Raw genomic sequence first — 27,829 nt, forward strand, 5'->3', positions numbered from 1 at the left:
TAATTCACATTTAAACGCTGTGCTCAATGTTAGTGTTTTCAATTTATGATCAGCAATTCATTTTACAGCTTAATATTTAATGGACCTACTTTTCCATGGGGCTGATATTTCTTGCCTCCTCCTCTGTGTATTATAGGGGCTGAGTAAGCCAGCCAAGAAGAAGACTGTGCAGACTCTCTAAGGGCTCAAGGACCAAAAGAGTCAGCAAGGAATAAAAATCAATCCCACCATCCCCCTGTTTTGCTGTTTCCAATCACCCAATGTACTCCCCCATCCCGTTCAATTATTCATGAGATAGAATGTGGCAATGACTACAGAATGTGGTACAGGGAGAGAATAAAACACACCTAGAGATAGGGGAGTAGGAGACAGGGGAAAGCAGAGGTACAGATGTCATAATAGAAAGGATGACAGACTGTAATGTACTGAATGAAACTCTAGCTTCCTTCCATGTGCTTCTCACTGCTTCTAACTTCTCAACCAACTGCAGTGGTTAGAGGAAATTGTGTGATCAAAAGCCATCAGTTACCCTCCATCCTCCAAGCTTAATTACATTTTTCCAACCCTCTTTATCCTTGATCACTTTGATACATTTGGAATTGTTAACCATCCCTTCTCTCTGCCATCTTCATCACTCTTGTTAGTTTCTGTGTTTTTCTCTTCCTGTTTCAAAAACTCTAAAGTATTTCCAGGGGGATCGCTCTCCAATTTCCTTCTTTTTTTGAAATCATATACACTTTTGTAGTTCTCTCATATTCTTGCAAATAACCCCAGACTGTGTCATATCTGTGTATCTTCTACAGAATTCCACCCAAAGTCTTTCTTCTAGCAGACATTCAATAAATCATTCTTAAAAGCATAGAAGGGAACCTGGACTCTCCACTTAGAGATGAGTGAAGTTATGTGTAATAGAATAATGAGGCATAGAGCTGGAGAGACTGGCTATATGTCCCTTGCTTTCTTTGCCTCTGTAGTAACGATTAGCCTCCTGAGCTTCCCAAGGTGGTCCGACCTTGGTAGACTCCATACCTGAGTTCACCTCCAGTTTCTAAATGGTTGCCACTTTGTATTCAACTTGTTTTAAATAATACTAGTAATTCTCCCTTTTGTTTTGGTGAAATTAATACGTTTGTATGGTGCTTGTATAATGGGTTTAACTTTCAGTCCACAAACACAGGTGTTTAGGAAATATATATTTGCAATTCTTAGTCAAATTCTTTGAGAATCCAACCCATGAAACCATTCCTAACCCCGTATCTATCCCCCCCCCCCCACACACACACACACTCACACACGCACACACACTGATGCACAAGGGTTCTGGGGTCTAAATAGTGCCGAGGCATTGGAGAGGCGATTCCTGTCATCACTGACTAGTCCACACCACTGATCACTGAGAAACTCGTCTTAGTTCACATTAGACCCGCTCTGTCCTGTGAACTTGAAGCCAGGGTTTTTTCCATAATTGGAAAAATACAGTGCCTCCTAGGGTCTAAACTTACAATGTGAAAATGTAAGAATATTAAAAAAAAAATCCTCTCTGAGCTTTTTCCATCCCACTGGAAATGATATTAGGGAGCAAGTCAGAAGCTCCTATTACCCCACAGACCCATAGTGACCTTTCCACTCTCCAAGAATATATATATATATATATATATATATATATATATATATATATGCAGAAAAGTTATCTTTAAAATTCTGTTCCCCTAGGTACCACTTTCCATAAAATCTGTATTATGGTTCTCCAGAGAAACAGAACACACACACACACACACATTTTGTTCTCTGGAGAACCCTAATACAGGTTTTATGGAAAGTGGTACCTAGGGGAACAGAATTTTAAGATGACTTTTCTGAATTCGTGCTAAGGTTTCTGGAATTGGCTCTGAAATCTGACTAGATTTAAAGATGCTAAGAACTGTATTTCCAATAGTAAAGAGAGCACTGGTAGTCCATGGCATGATCTGGCAATAGAGGACACAAAATATTGTATACTCCTATCAACAACTGATAAGAAGCAAGGAGCTGGGTACCTGCATGTGATGCTTTTGAACATTTTTGGAAAACTAATGAATAAAATGAGATTGGCTGCTTGCTCCTATTGTCACTGGACAAAGTGGTGAGAGAAAATGATAAGCTCAGGGATTCGATTTCCTAGCCCAACTACTATATAAATCATTTGACAGCTTAGCTGTGAGCCCTGAAGGAAATGCACACATAGAAGCCCAGACATACAGTGAAAACTAAGAATTCAGCAGAAGCAGGAAATACAGAGATGAAGACCACTAAGCAAAAGAGAAGACCAGGTTGCTCCACTTACCCCTTCCAAGATATATCTGGGACGGAAACTAGGTTTTATCACCATTCATGGGACAAGATCTAGAGCCATTATTATTTATAACTTAAAGAGCAAGAGAAAATAAGAGGCTTCTGGGAACCCCTAAGCAGGTGACATCTGGTCACACCAGTTGACGGCTCCTGTTATATTCTCTAGGATATGGATGTGGATCTTTAAAAAGGGGTAGATTTTGCAACAGAGAGAAAAATGAAAAACTAAAAAATAAAGTTGGGCTTCAGCTGCAGGAAGAGAAGAATAAGAGAAAGAGCACAGAGAGCCTTCCTTGGAACAATCTAGCCAGGCAATCAGAGCTATGAGAAGGAGAGGGCTAATCGCACTGTGAATCACGGAACTTTGTCCACTTGGATCATAACTTCCCCGTAATACTAGCAATAAGAAGCTTGAAATAAAAGCTTCACTTAGGAACATTGAGGAATTCAGGGATCTCAAACATAAGCCCCCTTAAGGCCGGAGTAATTCCTACGAAAAGAGTAGGTTTGGGCAGATTAGAAAATATAATACGAAGAAATCTGAGGACATGGAAGACGAAAAGTGGTGCACAAATAAGTGTTATCTATGTATCAAAGGGCCTCACAGACTTATTAGCAGAACATTGTGAAGTTCCACAGTCACCCTGAAATGGAGAAATGAGGTAGAATAACTTCTGGACTAACTCAGTGTGACATGTCCAATATTCTTATCACCAAGCTCATAAAAATAAACAGGACAATTAGCTGATAAAGAGCCAACCAAAATAAACTTTGGAAATAACATGGAACTAAAGCAAAACAAAACACCTAGCCATCCTGATTAAAAATGGTAATAATAATATAAATATATTCAATGCTATTATTTTATTATAACAATTTAGCTAGCATCCACTACATGCCAAATACTTTAGAATTCACTCACAATAACCCTACAAGGTAACAATTATTATTTCCATTTTTGGATAAGAAATGTAATATTTTAATACATATGTAAGTTAATTTGAATATGTAAGTTAATATATCATTTAGCCAAGACCCCATAACTAATAAATAAAGAGGGGACTTAGAATTAATTCTAGGAGGGAGAGAGAGAGAGAGAGAGAGAGAGAGAAACTGGACAAGGTCCAGAGGAGAGCTAAAAATATGAGTAAGGATGAAATGGGATATATAAAATGTTTGAAATAGAGATTTCTTAACTCAGAGAACACTAATCCAACATCAGAGGATTTTCATAAAGGATGGTCACCATTAGGATTCTATGTTCATGGTAAATTGAATAAGAGAAGGTAAATTCAGAGAAAATAAATCATAAGGGGGATGGTCTTTTAAAACGTTCTAACTGGCAAGTGGCTAGAGGCTGTGACATCAGGATTTTCAATTTAGGAAAACCTGATCTTATTAGGAAACAATAGAGGATGATAAAATAGAGTGTATAAATGGACACAATTCTTCCCTTCCCTTCATCGATGAAGGTCTGACAATCAAGTTCATGAACTCATCCTAGAAAAATTGCTACATACCTCATTGCTGAATATCACTATGGTCACCTTCAAAGTATTCCCTTTGGGAAGCTATGCACTGATGCCAGTGCCTAGTTCATCCTTCAAAGCAATTTTGGAACTCTTTTTCTGGAATGGCCATCAGAGCTGTGGTCGGATTACCCTTGATGTCCTGAATGTCATCAAAATGTCTTCCTTTCAATATTTCCTTTATCTTCCTGTAAAGAAAGAAATCATTTGGGGTCAAATCGGGTGAGTAGAGAGGGTGTTTGTTTACTGGCTGAAAACTTTCTCACAGACAATGACTTGTGAGCTGGTGCATCGTCATGATGCAGGAGCCATGAATTGTTGGCAAAAAGTTCAGGTCGTTTTTGTCAAACTTTTTCACGCAGCCTTTTCAGCAGTTCCAAATAGTAAGCCTGGTTAACTCTTTGTCTGATTGGTACAAATTCATAATGAATAATCCCTCTGATATCAAAAAAGTTAGCAACATCGTTAGGACAAATTCGCGAACTTAATTGTCATACCTCATATGTCCTTGTAATATGACAGTACACATCCTCCCATGAAGATATGGAGTCTATTTCCTTACCCTTTGAATCTGGATTGTCCATACAATTTGCTTAGGTCAATGGGACATTAGCACACATGATTCAACAGTTTTGAGAAACATTTGTGAATCAGAGGAGAACAAATTGTCTGCCAACTGCCAGATACGTGATTGAGGCTATACTAAATCATCTAGTGCTGATCACTTCCCCAGTTGACCACAGATGCATGAGAAAACCTGGAAGAGAAGAGCTGAGCTGGACCAGAACAATGGAACCACCCATATGATCTACAGAATTGTGAGCAAAATCAAATGGTGGTTGTTTGAAGCCACTAAGTTTCAGGGTGGTTTGTTCATAGCTAAAGCTATGAAAGCTAACAAAATCAGATGGCAAAAAACAAACGTGACAGGCTAAATAGACACTCTGTCTACTTCAAGCAGTAGTGAATTAATTTTGTGGCCTGTGGGGTTTGTCCTCTACCTGCCTGAAGATAGAGAACTAGAATAAATGTTCACAATACTCATTTATTTGGGACTTGAAATGTCTTTATAGATCTTCTAGTGCAACCTGATCAATGTACATATATGGAAGCTGAAACCAAGAGGGAGGGATTGACTTTCCCAAGGTCACAGTGAGTTTTTGACTGAACAAGGACTACCAGTCAGGTCCTCTGACCGGTAGACTTGGTCCTTTTACTCACTCACCTTCTTGAGATCTTGACCAGTCCAGAGGTTCCATGACTCTGTGACTCTATGATTCTATAATTCTAAGACAAAGCACAACACTGCCAGGGCTCCACACAGCCTTGGGACAGGAGAAGAACATGGTCTAGACTGAAGTACCAACTAAATCAGTTTTTCACTTCAAAAGATCAACGACGCTATCATGGATTCAAACACTGCACACAAACCTGTGTTTCTGGTATTTCCTCCAGAGGTCACTGTTCCCGAATTTCAGTCAATGGACTATGCAACCACAACCTATGAGTCTAGCATTCCCTTTCCAAAATTACTTGCTACAAAAGTGAAACTCTTTGGGGTAAGTAAGATTTGCCCCAGTGCAAACTCTAGTGAAGGTGTGTTATAGACTTAATATTTGTGTTCCCCAAAATTCATATTTGAAACCATAATCCCAATGTGGTAGCATCTGAAGGTGGGGTTTTGGGGGAGTAATGAGCTCATGATGGTGGAGACCTTACGAATGGGATTAGTGCCCTTGTAAGAAGGGGTCAGAGAGTTACCTAGTTCTCTTTTCATCATGTGAGGTTACAACAGAGAAGTCAGCAGTCTGCAATCCAGACGAGGGTCTTCACCAGAAACTGATCTCAGTCTTCTGATCTCCTTGATCTCAGTCTTTTAGCCTCTAGAACTGTGAGAAATAAATTTCTGTTGTTTATAAGCCACCCAGTCTATGTAATTTTGTTATAGCAGCTGAAATTGACTAAGACAGAAACTGGTACCAAGAAGTGGGTTGCTGCTATAACAAATACTTAAAATGTGGAAGCAGCTTTGGAACTGGGTAATGGTAGAGACTAGCAGAGTTTTTAGGAGCATGTTAGAAGAAGCTGAGATTTTCATAAAGGGACTTATAAAGGCAATTTTAGTGAGAGCTCAAAAAGAAAAGAGTAGAGCCATAGAGAAAGGCACCATCTTAAGGAATACCCAAGTCACCCTGGACAGAATAATGGTAGAAATATAGATAGGGAAGGCCATGCTGATGAGGTGTCAGATGAAAATGGGGAACATATTATTGGACAATGGAGTAAAGGATATCTTTTTTGTAAAGTGGCAAAGAACTTGGCTGAACTGTGTTTGTGTTCTACTGTTTTGTGGGAGAACTTGCAAGCCATGAAGATTGTATATTTAGTTGAGGAAACTTCTAAACAAAGCATTGAAGAAGTGGTTTGGTTCCTCCTGGCTGCTTACAGTAAAATGCTAGAAGAGAGAAATGACTTGAATACAGAATTATTAAGCAAAAGTAATTAGAACTTAAAGATTTGGAAAATTCTCAGCTTAGCCATATTGCAAAAACTGAGAGAGTGTTAAGAAGAGAACATGAGGGGTATGGCCAAAGGGCCTTTTAATTAAGAGATTAGTGTGGGTGTGAACCAAGGCCTTAAATCAGCCACCTCAGCAGGCAAACTGTCAGGGGAAGATGACAAGAAGTAACGAAGGAAGGCTGTCAGATTTCTTGGGTTTTATAGGATGAGGCAGTAGAGGTATTGGGCCATGAATGCACACTGTTCTTCAAGACATGGGAAGAACCATCCCTAAAGTAGTTCAGACAACATCAAGGCTACCACCTGGGCTTCAAGAGGCCAGATGACCTCTGCTAAAACCCATGGGGGAAGAGCCACCAGAACCCTGGGGACTGGGCCAGTCAGAGCCTATGGGCACAACTTCTGTCCAGTGGAGCTGCAGGAACAAGATCACTACCCCAGTGGGTCCTGAAGACAAGACCACCATCCCATTGGATGCAGAGGCAGAGCATCAAGCCGTAAAGGATTATTCTGAAGCCTTAAGACCTAATGGAATTTGCATTGCTAGGGACCCATCACCCCTTCCTTCTTTCCTATTTCTCTCTTTTGGAATAGGAATATCTATTCTATACCTATGCCACCATTGTACTTTGGAAGCCATAACTGGACTGGCTGCAGAGGTTCATAGCTGGAGAGGAATTTGCCTCAGGATGAATCGTATCTCAAGTCTGACTCAATATCTGATTTAGATGATATTTAGATGAGCCGTTGGACTTAAACTTTAAAGTTGGTGCTGAAACAAGATAAGACTTTGGGGCTATTATGATAGAATGAATGTATTTTTTGTGTGAGAAGGACATTGATTTGGGGGGACCAGGGGCAGAATGTTATGGACTGAATGTGGTCCACCCAATTCATATGTTGAAACCCTAATCCCAAGATGAGGGTATTTGGAGATGGTCTTTTGGGAAATAATTAGGTCACGAGGGTGGAGTTCTCAGGAATAGGATTAGTGCCCTTACAAGAAGAGGCCACAGAATTAGCGAGCTCTCTTTCTACCTCGTGAGGATATAGTAGAGTTCAGTCTGCAACTGGAAGCAGTCTCCCACCAGAACCCAACCTCACTGGCAACTGGCTCTCAGACTTCCAGCCTCCAGAAACATGAGAAATAAATTTCTGTTGCTTATAACCTACCCAGTCTATGGTATTTTGTTATAGAAGCTTAAACTAAGACGGGACAAGGGGAGGAAGAAAGGGAAAAATATCTGACGGCACAATGTTCTAAGGTAGAAGCCAATTCCAACATTCATTTCTATTAAATTCAGGAAGTATATATCATGTTTCTATACCAATTTCTGTACAACGTTCCATGGACAGAAAAATGTAAAAGAAATAAGCCAAAGTCCCTGGGCTCTTAAAGTTCACAAAGTAAAAATATCGAAACTGAGCACCTCAGAGATATTTTTCCAGCCAAGTTCAGGGAAAATAAAGGAAAGAGAAAACCAAGTAGAAATCAATAGACCAGATTCTGTATCCTGGTTATTGAGTTCTACAGTTTTACATTTCTCCAATCAATCAAAATTCAGGGGTGGCCAGATGGCTCAGTTGGTTAGAGTTCGAGCTCTCAACAACAAGGTTGCTGGTTCAATTCCCACATGGGATGGTGGGCTGTGCCCCCTCGCAGCTAATGATCAAAAATGACAACTGGACTTGGAGCTGAGCTGCGTCCCACACAACTAGATTGAAGGACAATGACTTAGAGCTGATGGGCCCTGGGGTCCTGTTCCCCAATATTCCCTAACAAAAAAATTTTTTAAAAGGATATAATAAAAAAATTATTTCTCTTTAAAAAAATAAAAATTAAAAAATTAAAAATTCAGTTTGACAACATGACATGATATTTTTATACATGTGGCTTTTGCAGAAAATCCCATTAATATTGTAAGTGCTCATCTCTCCATCCACCCATCTAACCATTTCATGAATATTAATTACCTTTTTATTTACCAATCCTCATTTCAGACAATGTGGGGATTCAGGTATGTTTGAGGCTGTAATATTGCCCTGTCTTAGAAAATATTTGTCCTTTCAATCCCCAGCCTCCAAGAAATTAACTTTTCTTTTTTTCAGAAAAAAAAAAGAAGAAAAAAGAAACAAAGAAGTAGAGAAAGATAGTACCACTGACATGCAAAAGAGGTCCAGCTGTTTAAACTGTTTTAGTGTCTTTCGACTATAATGGTGTCCAAACGTTTGCTACAGAGTTCAAATTATTTTAACAATATGTATTGAACTATGTGGAAGAAGCTATGTTAGACGCTATAAGGGTTACAGAAATAAACACAACCTAGTTTTCCTCATTGAGGGAAGAAATATATAATTTAGAAGAAATAAAATAAAAATATTAAAAACACTTCGGGGCGGCCAGATGGCTCAGTTGGTTAGAGCACGAGCTCTCAACAAGGGTGCCGGTTCAATTCCTGCATGGGATGGTGGGCTGCGCCCCCTGTTAAAAATGGCAACTGGACTTGGAGCTGAGCTGTGCCCTCCACAACTAGATTAAAGGACAGCGACTTAGAGCTAATGGGCCCTGGAGAAACACACTGTTCCCCAATATTCCCCAATAAAAAACACAAAACAAAAAACAAACAAACAAAAACCACTTCAATGTAGCATCTAACGAGAGCCGCAAATGGTGTTGGTGGTGGGGCAAAGTAACCCCACCAGGTAGAACAGTTAGTACACACAGAGAGAACAGTTAGTACAATCTAAAAGGGATGAGGCAACAGCATGGCAAACTTGGCATTTAATTTGAACTCTGAAGAAGTGATGGAATTTTAATAAGTGGAACTGAACGAAGAAGAGAGAGGGAGAATATTCTAGAAGGAGAAAGCATCATGAACAAAAGCACGTGATAGCATAGTTTGGATATGGCAAAGGAAAGCTGGGAGAGAACAAACTAGAATTAAAAGATATAAGAGGATTAAAAAATACAAATTAAGAAATAAGAAAAATCAGAATGGAAAGATAAGCTGTGGTACATCCATACCAAAAAATATTATTCAGTGCTCATAGTAAATGAGTCCTCAAGCCAGGAAGAGACATGGAGGAACCTAAAATGCACAGTGAAGGAAGTCAGCCTGTAAAGCCAACAAACTATATGATTCCAACTACAGGACATTCTGGAAACATCAAAATATGGAAACAATAAAAAGATCAGTGGTTGCCAGGGGATGGAGGAGGAAGGGAGCAATGAATAGATGGAAGACAGAGGATTTTTAGAGTAGGAAAACTATTCTGTACTGCACTATAATAGTGGATACTTGTTGTTACACATTTACCAAAACCCATAGAATGTACAACACACAGAAAGAAGAAAAGATTTAAAGGGACAAAAGTGAACTCACTTTTGGACATATTGAATATAAGGTAACTGTGGGACATTCAAGTGGAGATGTTTGACAGGAGCTAAAAATGTTGGTCTGGAGTTGAGGAAAATAATATCGTCTACAGCTCACCTACTTAAAGGAAAAGTTGCTATGAGAGTATATGAGATTGTACTCAGACCGAGAAGGTGGACTGGGAATAAAAGAGACCAGAGGATATAGATTCATACATCCTACACCTTCCATTCTTCACGTCATTCTCATGAATCTTCCCTAGCATTTGTCAAACCACTGCTTGGTACTGTAGTGTGTCACAGGTATAGAAAGTGCTTTTGTAGTAACATAGGAAGAAAAAACAGAAAAGGTGAGGGAGTGCTCTGAACCCAGGGATGTGAAAATTCCTCCACAGGTTCAGAGGACTTGTTGTCAACAGAAGGGTGTTCTGATAATCCACTCTGCTTGAGGCCAGGCTGGTCCAGTGATTTAGAATCCACTGCTTCTCAAACTTTAGAATTTGTATGCTAAAGACTTGCAGGTTTTCCCCCAGCTTTATTGAGATGTAATTGACATCTAACATTGTGTAAGCTTAAGATGTTCAATGTGATGATTTGATATACCCATATATTGCAAAATGTTTACCACAAAAATGTTAGTTATCACATCTTTCACCTCATGTAATTGCCATTCTGTTTTTATGCTAGTGAGAGCATTAAAGCTCAACTCGCATAGTCCATTCAAGTATAAGATACAGTATTGTTAACTGTAGTCATCATGCTGTGCTTTAGATCCCAAAACTTATAACTGGAAGTTTATATCCTTTGATCAACATCTCTCCATTCTCCCCACTCTTCCACCCCTGGCAACCACCATGCTACTCTGTTTCTATGAGTTCGATGTTTTAAGATTCCACATATAAAGAAAATTATACAAAATTTGTCTTTCTCTGACTTATTTCACCTAACATAATGCCCTTTAGGTTCATCTATGTTGTTGCAAATGGCAGAGTTTCTTTCTCTTTTTATGCTGGATAGTATTTCACTGTATATATACACCACACTTTCTTTATCCTTTCATCCATCAATGGACACTTAGGTTGTTTCCATGTCTTGTTTATTGTAAATAATATTGCACTGAATAAGTGCAGTTATCTCTTCAAGGTAGTGATTTCATTTCCTTTGGATATACAGCCAGAAGCGGGACTGGTGGATCACATGGTAGTTCTATTTTCAGTTTTAACCTAGGGATTCTATTCAGTTCATATAGGATTTGGCCTAATAATTTGCATTTCTAATTCCCAGGTGATCCTATGGTTGCTGATCTATGGACTGTATTTTCAGGAGCATTGATTTAGATCATTTTACCTTTTACCAAATACCAGATAGACAGGGATCAAGAAAATACCTGGGTGCATCATTAAGGGACTTTTGCTGTCCTTCTCTTATTTATAAAAGAGGGTAATTGTCAAATCCTTTTATGAAAAGGAGATCTTCTAAGTTTTCGAAAGAACCCACCATTTTGCTATTTCCTCACCGTGTCTTTTTTCCTCTATTTACAGGCTATCCAGATCTTGTTTGGACTGATGAACTTTTCCTTTGGAGTTATTTTTCTCTTCACCTTTGAAAAACCATACCCAAGGTTCCCCTTTATATTTGTTACAGGATATCCATTCTGGAGCTCCATTTTGGTGAGTATAGTCAATCGAGCTAAATTTGAAGCCAAATTTCACTAACAGGCATATTAGTGCCTTAGTTATGAAATGAGCTACATTCAGTTGTATGATAGGCTTTGAAAAATTAAAATAAAAATCAACCTTGTTGAAATTATTTCCCCATTAATTCATCAGAGTTACTAACATCTCATATTGGGTCTTAAAGTTCCTTTGGGAATATTTCCTTGTGTCTTGAGGTTATTTATCCATGCATTCATTCAAAATTAGTTACTATTTATTATAAGCCAGACACATAGAGGAAGGCAATGAGGATCCAAAGGTAATAATATGTGGGCCCTCACTATGGAAACCAGTATGCAGGCTCCTCAAAAAATTAAAACTAGAACTACCACATGATCCAGCAATTTCACAGCTGGGAATATATCCAAAGGAAACAAAAGCACTATGTCAAAGAGATGTATGTACCCCCATATTCACAGCAGCATTATTTACAATAGCCAACACATGGAGAAAACTTAAGTGTCCATCTACGGACAAATGGATAAAGAAGTTATTATACCTAGAGCTAGATCTAGATATAATTAGATAGATATAGCTATATTAGACAGATAGATGGATAGATAGATAGATAGTAGATAGGATGGAATGTTATTCAGCCATAAAAAAGAGGATATCCTGCCACTGTGACAACCTGGATGAAACTTGAGAGCATTATATTAAGTAAAATGAGTCAGACAGAGAAAGACAAATATTGTATGTTGTCACTTATATGTGGAATCTAAAAAAGAAAAAGAAAAGAAGAAAAAAGAGAAAGAGATCAGATTTGTGGTTACCAGAGACAGAGAGTGAGCGAAGGGTGAAGGTGGATGAAGGTAATCAAAAGGTATAAATTTCCAGTTATAAGAGAAAAAAGTACTAAGGATGAAATCTACAATCCTATACATGGTGACTACAGTTAATACTGCTGTGATAAATATGAAAATTTTTAAGAGATTAGATCCAAAGAGTTCTTCTCATCACAAGGAAAAACACATTTCTTTCTTTATTTTTCCTTTTTCCTATCTATATAAGATTATGGATATTAACTAAACTTATTGTAGCAATCATTTCATGATATATATATAAGTCAAATCATGCTGCATACCCTAAACTTATTCAATGGTGTATGTCAATTGTATTTCAATAAAACTGGGGGGAAAACAAACACCAAACAAACAAAAATAATAATACATGGGCTCTTCCTTCAAATGCCCCTCAGTCTAGCAAGAAAGAAAACATGTAAACAGGTCATTTCCAGGCAATGTGACAAATGATACCACAGAGATGTAGAAAGTGCTTATGTAAGCCAAGATGAAGGCTCAATTTAGTCTTCAGAGAAGAGAGAAGGCTTCTTAGATGTACCTTTGAGCTGCACAAACGCATTTATTAGACCACATTTAATCACATTCAATAAACATTATTTTATATTAATTTAGTGCTAGATAACGGGTAGTGTATAGGGATTCAGAGAAAAGGCAGTCCTGGTCTCAAGGTTGCAGCTGAGTGGAGAATCAATTACCATGTGGTGCAATGACTGGTGACAGAAGACACACAAACTGCCTCACTAGGAAAAGCACCTACAAAACAGAGGGGAAGTTGCCCAGAGACATTTCCAGCTTGACTGGGTTTTAAAGGAAGTTAATCAGATGAGGACATATACAGAGAAGGGACGTGGAGATGGTTGGATGCCAGGGTGTGTAGGGATATCTTGCTGTATGACAAAGGAGAAACATGAGAAAAAAGTTTGAGGCACAGGAGAACACTTTCTATTCTGAAAACTGTTAAGAGTTCAGTGCAGAGATTAAGAGTGAAGGGATGAAGCTGTAGAAACACCAGGCAAGGCAACTAGAAATGTAAAAATGGGTGTGTTGTAATCGGATTTGAAGTTTCTGCTACACAATGGTGATGCCACAGATGACTCACCACCATGAAAATTCTTGGGATGCTCTCAAAATTCCCAGAATATTGGCTCCAACTCCACCTATGTTCCCATCCAAGAGAGCACATTGGATATTGGATTGCAAATGGGTGTGAAGGATGTTCTTAGAAGAATAATGGAATCTGATCATATTGATTGCAAACTGATTTGACTACAGTATGTCAGGATATCCAAGCTGAGTCTGCAGTCGCTACTCAGGGAGATGGATGAGAAAACTAAAGCCTAGTGAGGTTAAAACAAGTTATCATGTTCAAATAAACAGTTAAGGCTAAAGCAAATTTCTAGTCTAGTATTTTGTCTACTATTCATTTATGGACAACCATACAAAGCATCTCACCCTTCTCATATCCCTGAGGATTGTGTGAAGTACGAAGGAGTGTCTGTAAAAGAAACATGTAAAAGTCTGTGAGAACTCTTTAATATCAGCTAAACATGTCCATAGCTAAGATATTTATTCTTTGTAACAGTTCATTAATTCCGGAGCCTTCCTAGTTGCATTGGAAAGAAAAACCACAGAAACTCTGGTGAGTTATATTTTCCTTTCATTAAAAATTTATAACTTTGTAATAAATAATTTATTCTAGCCTTGGAAATGAATTTGGAAAATCATTAAGCCACTAAAATTGCACAAACTGTCAATTATTGATACCAATCAATATTATTTACTTCTTTTTTTCATAGAGACTTTTCTAGGTCAACTAGTGTAATTCTGATTTTTATATATAGAGACACTGAGGCATAGAATAAATGACTTGTTCAAATTCTTCAGCTAAACGGCAGAATGGGTGTCATTATTTCAGTAACTCATCATTCTTTCTCCAGGTATTTTTGGTGTCTGTTGCATGACAGACACTTCGATAAGCTGTAGTTTGACTCATATGATAGGGACACTGTAAACAACATAAATAAACCTGATAAGCAGAATCTAAAAATAAATAATACAGAGTCGATGAATGTGAAATTCTAACACAGATAAATTATAAGTAGGATATTTTTATTCTGCTCAAAGAATCAAAGATATGAGCTGTTAATTAATAAGCCAATAAATTATTTTCAGCAAAGGATATCTCCTGTAGATTTGTAGTTTTAGGAAGAAATAAAAATTGCCAATAAATATAATGTTTAGTTAAACAGTCATAAAACCAGCATGTAAATGGGTCACGACTTTTACCAGCGCATCAAAATGCAATGCAATGCTACCCCTAAAAGCTTCATTTGTCCAGTGAATACCCCACCCCAATTAAATGGGATTTAATTTAGGCACAGTTTATGGGGGATGGGAGGATTATTAAAAGTTCACTGGATCCCCTCATTCTGTAAATGAGGGCCTGAAGCCCAAAGAGCTAAAGTGACTCACACGAGATGACACAGCTGTTTCGTGGCATTGCCATGCTGTGACTAAAATCCTGCTCTCCAGTCTCCCCACCCATTGTTCCGTCAACTCAGACTGGGCCTGAGCCACTGTGTTATGTTCTTATTCTCTTTCAGGTGAAGATGAGCCGATCAATGAATTTTTTTAGTGCCCTGGCAGCAATAGCTGGAATCATTCTTCTTGCATTTGGTTTCATTGTAGATCAAAATTACCTTTGTGGCTATGCTGGAGAAGTTAGTGAGTGCAAGGCTGTTACTGCCCTATTCATTGTAAGTATGCTGCCATTTTCAGGTGAGGAGTAATGGGTTTGGTCATAAAGACTTATGAGCACCCAATCAGCACCGTCCAAATAACGTTGCAGACACATTTTCTTTAATTCACAAACATTTCCAGAGATCATAGTACCTGATAGACATTAAGCCAGAAACTGTAGAATAGAAAAATAAACACATTATAACCTCCAACTTTAGGAATTCATAGATGAGTAGAGGAGATAACACATGTACGTCAATGAGTATAATATAAACGATAAGTGATATGCTAAAAGAAAAATACAGGTATAGCAGTGTGGTAGTAGTTCACAGTCCTGGATGTACATTGGAATCACGAGTGGAGTATTCTTACAGTCTGGGTTTTAATACTTAGACTGGACTTCTGATAAAACAGGGTAGACTGAAAACAGGCATTTATTTCTGCGTTTTCTAAAATCACACTAAAATTAGTGCAAAGGAATATAAAAGATATGAATCTACATGAAGAGAAAAAGATAGCCAGTAAGACCCATTAAAAATTGCTGAGAAAGTTGAAAACTAATTGCCTAACTTTTTGAAAAGGGAGTCCTAATAGAAGTGAAATATTTCACATGGAAGCTTCTAAGAAATACTTAGAATACTAGGCATTTGGATGTACCAGGACCACCAGAAACAGGAGAAGAGAAGAAAATAGAGAGACTGGTTCTGGTAATAGTGAAATGGGTTGTGTGGATCAACCCTTCTCTGAAAACAAACTAAAAAGCTACATTGGAAAAAAAAATTTAAAACACCTTACAAGCACTGAAGAGGTGAAAAGTGATCTGTAACTCCTAGATCAAATTTTAGATGAAAGCTTAACTTGAAGTCTGTCAATGGAAAGTAAAAAAGCAATAAAGCTGTTTATACCTCAAGGCCACTTGCCAAGTCTGCTCAGTTGGAATCTGATTCCCAGCCTAAGTGCGGTGAAGGAAAAAGAAATCAAGGCCCAGAGTCCAGTGAAGATAGGAAGACATAGAAAAGACATTCCTTGATAGAGTATTAACACTCTTCAGGTAAAGGCAAAAAGACATACAAAGTACTCTGCCATATAGTAGCAGAGAAAATTTACTGAACAGAGTGAGAAAGAAAAAGTCCTTGACAAACTGTGGGCACAGACCAGAGCCCCTGACAACATCCCCTCATCCCCCATCCCCACTGGGATTTTAACCTTGGGTAGACATCAACTGGGTGAGTGAAGAATGCACAAGCCTGAATTTGGACTTGGTATTTGGTGCATCTAGCATCTGACAAAACCAAAACCAAAGGCTATCTGGGGGAAACATCCAATAGACTCACAAAACTCCGACAAAATTTGGTACAATATTTGATAGTACACACTAGATAAATCAGAATGAATCACATTTCATGGAGCAAAAAATACAGAAGAAAGAGTAGGGATATGAAACAGAGTAAACAAGTCTAACATGAACTTGATTAGAATTATAAAGAGAATGAGAAAGAGAAAATGACAGATTTTTAAACCAATGAATAGCATTAGCCCAAATAAGCAAGAGGTCCAGTGAACTCCAAACACGGAGAAACATTACAATGAAAATATAGAAAACAAAAGACAAAGAAAAATTTTAAGTAACCAGTGAAAAATGGCAGATTGTCTTTAAAAAAAAAAAAGCAATTAGAATAATGGCTACCTTGGGAGAGATAGTAACTGGAAGGAAGTATGACAGGGCCCTCCAGGGTGGAGGTCTAGCCTTCCATTCAAAATAACCTATTTTGACATTTTATAATTCACACTCATGTAATTCTTCACAGACGTATGTATTTCAAAAATAAGATTGCTGTTTTAGTTTACAAAATCTGACCAGTCCTCACCTGGATGACCCTTTGAGTAAATTTATCCTTTCAGGCAATATATATATATATATATATATATATATATATATATATATATATATATATATATATTCATATATATACTCTATACTCATATTTTTGAGACCCTACTGAGACTTAGACCTCAGAACATTTGATAAATTCAGTTTGTATGGTCAATAGGTTTTCCTGGAATCATTTGCAGGCTTCCACATAAAAAGACAGATGTAATGTTGAAGTGTTCAACATATTTTTTAAACTTTTATAAATTTAAGAGTAAGTGTACAGCTTGATGCATCTTCATAAACTGAATACATCTCAGTATCAAGTTACTGCTTCCCCCCTTTCTATACTGTAGTCTTTGGAATGAAGTCACTGTGGGCAACAAACATAGGGAGGTAGGTGCCAACTCCTTGAAGACAGAGTATATGCCTAAATTATTTTAAATTCTTCTAAACTGGGAATTTATCTATTCTTCCTCTATTTACTTATTTATTTAATCATGTATTTATGTCAGTATGGATGTATGGGTATTTATTTTATACTCTGGGTTACGATCGAAAACTATTCATTTCGTTGTGCAAATTGTTCAATTTTAGCCATTGGGAGCTCTTTCAGTTGGCTCCTGTGATCCTTTGACATATCCCTATATTGTGATGAGTGGGGGGTGGGGGTTTGTTTTAGTGTTTCCATACTTTCTGGCATGACAAGATTCTCCAGGCTCCTCTTATGTATCTCCTGCCGTAGGCCTACAATAGGCCAATTCTCCAAGGAGCTCTGGTTCCTTTTGTTGGAGAATGGTATTAGAAACCAAGGTATGAGCACTAGGTGTACTTTCCACTACTGGTGTACCATTGCTTCTGAGGCCCTCCCAGCTGACAGAGCAGGAAATATGTGTGTGTACTAACCCATGTACATACACACATCTATAAATATTTCTTTATGTATCCATCAACATCTACATTAGTCTGGGCTTGAGTTTCATAATATGTTTACAGCACTAATCCATCACTACATGGATCATTTTAACACACCCCCCCCATCGATTATCTGTAACCTCCCCCTCCAACAGTGAGAAACCTCACTCCCACCATCCTCTATCCATTTCCTTCATTTTTCAATTAGTTTATACATGCAGAGTAGTGTCAGATTGTTAAATGATACCGCCATGGGAAACAATTTATAAATGGTAAATAATAACTTATCAAATTGATAAACATAACTTATAAATATAAGTGACAAGTTATATTTAACTGATAAATCCATTGGAAACAGTGATTATAGTTAGTTACTTTTGCATTTAGTTTTAAAGACTCCATTGACTTCCAAAGCAACTTCATTAAGCACCTACCTCCACCCCTAACCCTCGTCAGTGAGCTTATTTTACATATGTGTGAGGCAATTGGATTACTTTGTCACAGTCTAATTTACATTCTGGCATTCTTTAATTACATAAAAGATTTTTAACAATTTGCATACATTAAGTTCATTCTTTGCAAAGTAAAAGTTCTTAATTTTGATGAAGTCCAATTTATTGTTTTTATTTTGTTGCTTGTGCTTTTGGTGTTGTATCTAAGAAACCATTGCCTGCCCCAAGGTCATGAAGATGTATTCCTGTATTTTCTTCTAAAACTTTTATTGTTTTAGTGCTTATATTTAGCTATATGAGCCATCTTAATTTTTGTGTATGGTGTCAGGAAACAGTTCAACTTTATTATTTTGCATGTTGTCCAAGCACCATTTGTTGAAAAGATTTTTTAAAAATCTATTTTATTTCCATGGCACACTTGATAAAAATGAATTGAGCATAAAATGTAAGGGAAAATATTCTTCAAAAGTAAAGTTGAAGTAAAAATATCTAACAAAAACTGAAAAAATTTGGCATTGGCAAACCTGCACTAAAAGGGTATACTAAAGGCTTTCTTTAAGCAGAGGGAATCTCATGAGATAAACACCAAAGGAAAACACAGTACTGCTAGAAAGAATAAAGGGCATTGAAAATGGCAAATTTGAGGATAAAACTAAAAACATGTGGAATGTTTAAAAAATAGTAATTTTTTGTGGTGTTTAAATGACAAAATGGTATAAGAGCAGGAAGGGTATAAATAGAATTAAAGAATTCTCTTACATCCTAGCATTGTCTGAGATGTGATATCTATTGTAAGTTAAAGAGGCAGTTGGTAATTTCTATAGTCTTCACTTTGAAAAATCTTTTCTTTTTTTTAAATTAAACTTTATTGGGTGACAATTGGTAGTAAAATTACATGGATTTCAGATGTACTATTCTGTAATACATCATCTATATATCACATTGTTTGCTCACCACCCAGAGTCAGTTCTCTTTCCATCACCGTATGTTTGATCCTCTTTACCCTCATCTACCAGCCCTCTCTTACCACCCTGAATGCGCCCGATCTCATCTGAAAAATAATTTTTTAATGTAGAATAAGTAAACTTAGACAAATGATAAATTAGAATAATCAAAACATAATTTTTAAATAGTTTATTAATTCAAGTTTGAAAATAAAGAGAAAAATAACAAATGGAGCATTTTAAAAATAAATAATGAGATATTTAAATATAAATATATCAGTAACCATATTAAATGTGAACTACTCCAATTAAAAAACAGAGGTTGTCACAGTGAGTTTAAAAAAGAACAGAACTGCATAATGTTTGCCAGAGGCATCTATCTATAGTAATAACAAAAAAAATAAACTTAAGGCAAAAAGCCTTCCAGGATACGGGGACTTTCATAATGATAAAAGGATCAAACCAAGAGAAAAATATCACAATTCTAGGTTTGATTTCTCCTTATAACACAGCTCAAAATATTAAGAGGAAAGCTAACAAAACTTAAAAACATAAGTAGAAAAAGGTAAAATCATCAAAAGAAATTTTAGCACACAGCTCTTAGTAACTGAAATGATATGCAGAAAGATAATAAAATTATAGGATTTTGAAAAAGACAATTAAGAAAATAGATCTAAATGCTGTGTATAATACACTGCACCAAAGAACTGCAGAATACTGTTAACTACTTTTGAACAAAATTGATGGAGGCCAGAAGATAATGGAAAAACATTTTTAAAGTGCTCAAATGAAATACTATTAACCTGGAATTCTATGCCTGGTTAAAATGTTCATCAAAAGTGAAGGTGAAATAAAGATGTTAACTGACAAATAATAATTGAAAGATTTCACATAGAACACTCAATAAAACTACACACTGAGCCATAGGATAATTCTTAATGAAACTGAAAGGAGTATATGTTCTCTGAATACAATGGAACTATTAGATGTCAGGAAAAAAAACAACTAACAATTCCAAAACACCTTGGAAATTCTAAATTTTGCAAGGCTCTAAGAAGAATTAAAAATATATTAAAATAAAATGATAATGAAATATTCATACCAAATTTTATCGGATGCGACTAAAGTATGTTTAGAGGAAACTCTATACCCTTAAATTGAAACATTGAAAAAGAAGAAGTATTGAAAAATAAATTATCCAAATATCCATATCAAGAAAGTAAGACATCAAGAGTTAGGGCTTTCTATTAGTCTGCTCAGCCTGCTATAATAAAATATCATAGGCAGTCTTTAAAGATAGTGACATAGGAGGCTCCTAAACTCCCTTCCTCTCATGAACATACCAAATTTACAGCTATATATGGAACAATTCCCTGTGAAAGAAATCCATAAACCAGCTGATTGACTCCTACACACTGGGCAAACAAAACAAAAAAATACTCACTTTAAAATACAGGAAATATAAAATCTGAACAGACTAATTATTAATATTAATAAGGATATTGAATCAGTAGTCAAAACCTCCCAACAGAGAAAAGTCTAGAAACAGATGGCTTCACTCGTGAATTCTACCAAACATTTACTATCAAGAGGAATTAATACCAATCATTCACAAACTCTTCCAAAAAATAGAAGTGGAGGTTTAAATTTCATTTTACAAAGTCAGCATTATCCTGATACCAAAACAGACCAGAACACTGCAAGAAAAGAAAACTACAGGCCCATATCCCTGATGAATGTAAATGCAAAAAATCCTCAACACAATATTAACAAACTGAATTCAACAATATATTAAAAAGATAATATACTGTGATCAAGTGGGATTTATTCCAGGATGCAAGGATGGCTCAATACCTCATTAACGTAATAAAGTATAGAAATCATATAATCATCTTAAACATGCCGAATAAGAATTTGACAAAATTCAGCATCCTCCTATGAAAAAAAAATCAAATTCTAAACACGTTGCGATAGAGGGATGTGCCTGAACATAATAAAAGGTATATCACAAGCCCACAGCTAACATCATAGTCAACAATAAAAAGCAATAGCTTTTCCTCTAAGATCAGGAACAAGAAAATGATGCCACTCTCACCATTTCTATTAAACATTGTACTGGAAGTCCTAGCCAGAGCAATTAGGAAATAAATAAATAAATAATAAAAGGCATTTAAATCAGAAAAGAAGTAAATCAGTCTGTTTGCAGATGACATGATATTATATATAGAAAATCCTAAAGATTCCACCAAAAAAAAATTGTTAGAATAAATGAATTCAGTAAAATTGCAGGACACAAAATCAATATACAAAAATCACTTGCATTTCTAACACTAATAACAAACTACCAAGAAGAAAAATTAAGAAAACAATCACATTTACAATCACATCAAAAAAAAGAAAATGTTTAGGAATAAATGTAACCAAAGAACTGAAAGATCTCTACACTAAAAACTATAAAATATTGAAGAAAGAAATTGAAGAAGACATGAATAAATGGAAAGATATCCCCTGCTCATGGTTTGGAAGAATTAATATTGTTAAAGTGTCCATACCACCTAAGCAATTGACAAATTCAATGCAATCACTACCAAAATTCCAATGGCATTTTTCACAGAAATGGGGAGGGGGGGAGCGGGATAGATCCTAAAGTTTGTATGGAAGCACAAAAGACCCCAAATAGCCAAAGCAATCTTAAGGAGAATAAAGCTAAACGTATCATACTTCCTGATTTCAAACTATATTACAAAGCTATAGTCATCATAACAGTATAGTATTGACAAAAGACATATAGATCAGTGGAACAGAACAGAGAGCCTAGAAATAAACCCACACATATATGATCAAGTAATGTACAACAAAAGAGCCAAGAATATACAGTGGGGAAAGGACAGTCTTCCCACTAGTGTTGGGAAAACTGGACAGCCACATCAAAAGAATGAAACTGGACCATTGTTATTACACCTTAAACAAAAATGAACTCTAAATGGATTAAAGACTTGAATGTAAGATGTGAAATGATAAAACTTCTAGTAGGAAATAAAAGAAAAAACATAGATGGTAACTTCTTTAACATATGTCTTGGCAATGACTTTTTTTTTTTTTTTTACACCCAAAGCAAAGGCAACAAAAGCCAAAATAAACATGTGGGATTACACAAACTAAAAAGCCTCTGCACAGCAAAAGAAACCATCAACAAAATGAAAAGGCAGCCTATGGAATGGGAGAACATATTTATAAATCGTATATCTTATAAGGAGCTAATATATAAAATATATAAAGAACTCATACACCTCAGTAGTAAAAAAACACAACAACACAATTCTATTAAAATATGTGCAGAGGATCTGAATAGATATTTTTCTAAGGAAGACATACAGATGGCCAACAAATACATGAAAAGCCGTTCAGCACAAGGAATCATCAGGAAAACGCTAATTAAAACCACGATGAGAGATCACCTCTCATTTTATACAATGGCTATTATAAAAAAGGATAAGAAATAACAAGTATTGGAGAGGATATGGAGAAAAGGGAAAGCTGTGCACTGCAGGTTGGAATATAAATGGTGCAACCACTATGGGAAAATAGTACAGAGGTCCCTCAAAAAATTAACTACTATATGATCCAGCAATTCCACTTCTGGGTATTTATCTGAAGAAAACAAAAACACTAATTCGAAAAGATATATGCACCCTATGTTCACTGCAGCATTATTTGTAATAGCCAAGATATGGAAACAACCTAAGTGTCCATTGATGGATGAATGGATAAACAATGTGAGATATATATAATATATATAAAGAATATTATTCCAATATGTATATGTGGAATATTATTCAGCCATGAGAATGAAGGAAATCCTACCGTTTGCAATAAACTTGAGGAGATAAGCCAGATAAGTGAGATAAGTCAGGTGGAGAAAAACAAATACTGCATGATATCACTCACATGTAGAATCCAAAAAGAGCCAAATTTGTAGAAACAGAGAGTAGAATGGTGGTTCCCAGGGCCTGGGGGGGTGGGGGATTTGGGGAGCTAGTGGTCAAAGGGTATAAACTTCCAGTTAGAAGATGAACAAATTCTGGAGATCTAATAATAACTTTGTGATTATAGTTAACAATACTGTGTTATATACTTCAGTGTTGCTAGGAAATTAGATCACAAATGTTCTCACCACAAAAAAGAAATAATAATTATGTGATGTGATGGAGATTTTAACTAACAAACATTATGGTGGGAATCATATTCCAATTATAAATATATCGAACCAATATATTGTACACCTTAAACTTACACAATGTTGTATGTCAATTATATCTCAATTTTTTAAAAAGTAAGTGCAAAGGCAAGCACAGAATGGGAGATAATCTCCTCAATACGTATATCTGACAGAGAACCCATATCCAGAGTATATTAAGCATCCCTGAAAATCCATAATACAAAGACAAAAAAATAAAATGAGTAAGACTTCACAAAGGAAGATACACTAATGGCTGGTGACTATGTGCTCAACATTATTAGTTACCAGAAAAACGCAAATTAAAATTCAATAAGATACCACTGCACATACACCAAAATGACTTCAATTGAAAGAACTGGCAAAACCAAGTGTTGGCAGGAATGTGAAGCAACCAGAATTCTTCTTATACGTTTTTGGAGGGAGTGTAAAATGGTTCAACCACCTTGGGAAACTAGTTGGTAGTTTTTTACAAAATTAAGCACATACCTATTTTATGTCTCAGCAATAAATGCAAGAATGTTCATAGCAAATCTATGCATCGTCGTTAAAAACTAGAAACAATTCAAATGTCTATCAACAGCAGAGTGGCTAATAAACTGTGATTAGTCAAACAATAGAATACTACTTAGCAGCAAAATAAAAGGAACAACCTACTGATACAGGCAACAACATGGATGAATGTCAATCCATTATACTGAGCAAATAAATCCAGATACAAAAATGAGCAGGCAAATTTAATAAATGGTGCTAGAAATCGGAATAGTGGTTCCCTCTGAATGAAGTAGGGGGATTGACTGGAAAGGGACACAAAAGAACTTACTGAGGTGATGGAAATGTATACTATATCTTGATTTGGAAAGCAAAAACGAGTAACATATATATATTTACGTATAAACTCTGGTATGGTAAAAGAATTAGAAAAATATTTTTAAAGCAGATAACAGCAAAGTTTTAATGTTTTTACTTATATATACAAAGATTGAATATAACACACAAAAGTCAAGAACACAATAAAAAATAGACTAAGATTATGAAGAAGGAATTTACAAAAATGCAACTGTAGTGGTCAAACCAGCTCATAGAGTGATGCTCAAAATCACTAATAGTCAGGGAAATGCCAATTAAGTTAACTATGGACTAAGATTTACATTCACTACATTGGCAAAAATTAGAGAGTTTTAAAAATGATCACAGGTAGGAAAATGGTGAAAAGTATGCTCTTGTATATCAGTGGTTGAAATGTGAAAATGTCACTATCATTTTGGAAAGCAAGGAGATATTTACTTCTGTGAAAGATACACATACCTGTTAATGCAGGTATCTATCTCCACAGCAATTAAACCACCTGTAAGGGTTTGTGTGCAAGAATACTTATTGCAGCATTGTTCAGTGTGGTAAAAACAAACAAACAAAAACAGAAAAGAGGGGCTGCCGGGTGGCTCAGTTGGTTAGAGTAGAGTGTTCATAACACCACGGCCGCCAGTTCGATTCCCACATGGGCCAGTGAGCTGTGCCCTCCACAGCTAGATTGAAAACAACAACTTGACTTGGAGCTGAGCTGCGCCCTCCACAACTAGATTGAAGGACAATGACTTGGAGCTGATGGGTCCTGGAAAAAAAACCACACTGTTCCCCAACATTCCCCAATAATAATTAAAAAAAAATAATAATAACAGAACAGCAGAGGAGGAAGTGGAAATTAATTATTTCCTGTCACCAAAGAATAAATGAATGATGGCAACTATGTACATCATGGCATATTATATATTATGTGTGCACTAAAAACCCTGTGACTCTAAACAGTTTTTCATCCTATAGTCAAAACACATTGGCGAATATGGTTGTAGAACAGGATGTCAGCCATAGTCATCTTTACAAACCATCACAGGCTAAACACCAGTGTGTCGAGCCTCTGAACGCCTAACAAGGTGTGCATCCTATCTGTGCTGTTAGCGGTCAGGATACAGCATTTTAAAGGTCCTTAGCAATGATGAAAAGGACACAAAATGGTACTGAGCCTGTGCTTCTTTTTATGCATCTTTTTCTGCATGTTCCTCTTTTTCTGGGCCTGTAGTTTTCTCTTTTCCCTCTTTTTCTTTTCTTTTCTATTTTTGCTTCTATCTTTTTCCTGTTTCTTAACTTTTGGTTCTCCTTCAACAGATCATTTTTTGATATTATTTCTTTGTATTTTATTTATGAAATGGAGTATTTCCTACACATACTTTAGAAAGTAGACTATTTTATATGCTTAAAAAAATAATATTCTGTGTTGTGTTGTGCTGTGTGCTGTGTGTTGTGCTGTGTTGTGCGGTGCTGTGCTGTGCGGTGCTGTGCTATGTTGTGTTGTGCTGTGTGTTGTGCCATGTGTTGTGTGTTGTGCTGTGTGTTGTGTGTTGTGCTTTGTTGTGCTGTGTTGTGTGGTGCTGTGTTGTGTGGTGCTGTGTTGTATTGTATGATGCTATGTGTTGTGTATTGTGTGATGCTGTGTTGTGTGATGCTGTGTTGTGTTGTGTGGTGCTATGTGTTGTGCGGTGCTGTGTTGTATGGTGCTGTGTGTTACCTGTTGTGTGGTGCTGTGTTGTGTGGTGCTGTGTGGTATGGTACTGTGTTATACTAAAACAGCTGTACACTGTCATGAGCCCCCACTGATTTGCTTCCTAAGCATCAGATACACTTGAGACAGGTTAGGGATCCTTCTCCCAGCTATTGCCACCTCATTGCCATCAGAAAACCCATTATTGTGCTAAGACCATGACTCTTCATTTCTGTTTCTCTTATTACAGGGAGTTTTGACTATGTTGATGGCCTTCAGCATTATTGAATTGCTCATTTCTATGTCCTTCGCAATTTTGACTAGACCCTTTGACTGCTGTGACTGCGAGGAATGGTGTTGAATAGCACTGTGAAAATAAAGATGTGTTATAATATTATGGAGAGATGAATTATGCTTGTGGGAAAAGCCAAAAGGAACACAGACTCTTAAGGCTGGCAACTCTGTGAAGCAAAGGGGAGTGACTCAAGGGTGTAGGGTCGGGGAACATTTTCGCTGATAAAACACACACTGCCTCTTTGCAACGCCATCTCCTCCTCTCCCCAAATCATATGGTCACGTTGGTGTCACCTCCTCTGTCAGTCATGCATTCACTGAACTAGAGAACAGCAATATAGTGTTGCCACTGTAACAAACAGAGAAACGGACCAATACCCAGGGTGTGGATTTCTCCAAGAGACTCTACCTAGTGGCTCGTACTCCACTGTTGTGTGGAAGGATGATTTGGTTGGAAGAACGGCTTGGCCCACTAATGTTACACTGAGTGTGCGAGATCACCCATGTTACCCACTTATGACAATGACAGTAGTAACAGCAATGGGGGCAAACATTGGTGAAAGCCTCGACAGTGTTCCGGGCACTGTGGGAAGGGTTTTACGTGTCGGACTAACTTAATCTCACAAAAATTCTAAGAGGCAACTTTTATTATAATACTCATTTTACAGACAAGAACTGGAAGTACAGGGAGGGTAAGTAATGTACCCAAGGTCACAAAGCTTGCAAAGCCCAAGGTCTTAATCTCTATACCAATGTGCCAATGTTTCTTGAAACTTTTGATCTGGGAACACCTTTCCACACTTCAAAATTATTGAAGACTCATTACACATGACTACACATAATAGTTTTATGAAAATACCTATATTTTCCAAAATAGAAAAAAATTAGTGTAGAGAGTAGCACTGATGTATAGCTTTTCAAATTTTTTTAAGTTACTTAACATGTTTATTTTTTTAGCCTTATTCAGTTATAGCTGATATACAAAAAAACTGCACATGTTTAATGTATGCAGACACCTGATACCATCCCCGTAACCAAGGTACCAAGCATATCCATCCCTGTCAAAAATATTGCTTGTTCTTTTATGAGGTTTTGTTTTTAGTTTTTGGTAAGAACACTTAATATGAGACCTATCTTCTTAACATATTTTACAGTGCACAATACCATATTATTAACTGTAAGTACTGTGTTACATAGCATATCTCTAGAATTTACTCATCTCGCATAACAAAATCTTTATATCCGTTGTAAAACAAATCTCTGGTTAACTTTACTGCCCATTCACATTACCTAAGAAACTTTTATAACCCTCCATGCACCACAGACTACCTCATACCAATTAAATCAGAATGTGGTGAGAGCCGGGCATCAATATTTTTTAAAGATCTCTAGGTAATTGCAACACAGAATAAAGTTTAGGAACCACCGCTTCTCTCTAGCTTAGTGGAAGACAACTGGGCTCCCTTAACTGCTTTTGCATTCAGTCCGTTTTGACAGCTCATCCTCTGTATCCTGTGGAGAATACCACTGTAATCTCATAGAAAGGGGTAAATAAGGTCTTAATATTT

General features: G+C 36.6%; 1 protein-coding gene across 1 annotated transcript; it reads left to right on the forward strand.

Moving 5' to 3' along the window:
* The first annotated feature begins 5,266 nt into the window (after positions 1-5,266).
* On the forward strand, positions 5,267-26,328 carry MS4A5 (membrane spanning 4-domains A5). Its single transcript, XM_019753999.2, has 5 exons — positions 5,267-5,419; positions 11,298-11,426; positions 13,857-13,913; positions 14,878-15,030; positions 26,218-26,328. The coding sequence occupies exons 1-5, from the start codon at positions 5,267-5,269 to the stop codon at positions 26,326-26,328; spliced, it is 603 nt and encodes a 200-aa protein (XP_019609558.1).
* Positions 26,329-27,829: the final 1,501 nt, after the last annotated feature.

This window comes from Rhinolophus sinicus, linkage group LG06, assembly GCF_036562045.2.
Source record: "Rhinolophus sinicus isolate RSC01 linkage group LG06, ASM3656204v1, whole genome shotgun sequence".
NCBI classification, from domain to species: Eukaryota; Metazoa; Chordata; class Mammalia; order Chiroptera; family Rhinolophidae; genus Rhinolophus; species Rhinolophus sinicus.

Coding starts and splice junctions, on each gene's coding strand:
- MS4A5 (XM_019753999.2), top strand. CDS start 5,267: ATGGATTCAAACACTGCACACAAACCTGTGTTTCTGGTATTTCCTCCA. Junction 5,420..11,297: donor CAAAAGTGAAACTCTTTGGG/GTAAGTAAGATT, acceptor CTCTATTTACAG/GCTATCCAGATCTTGTTTGG. Junction 13,914..14,877: donor GAAAAACCACAGAAACTCTG/GTGAGTTATATT, acceptor ATTCTCTTTCAG/GTGAAGATGAGCCGATCAAT.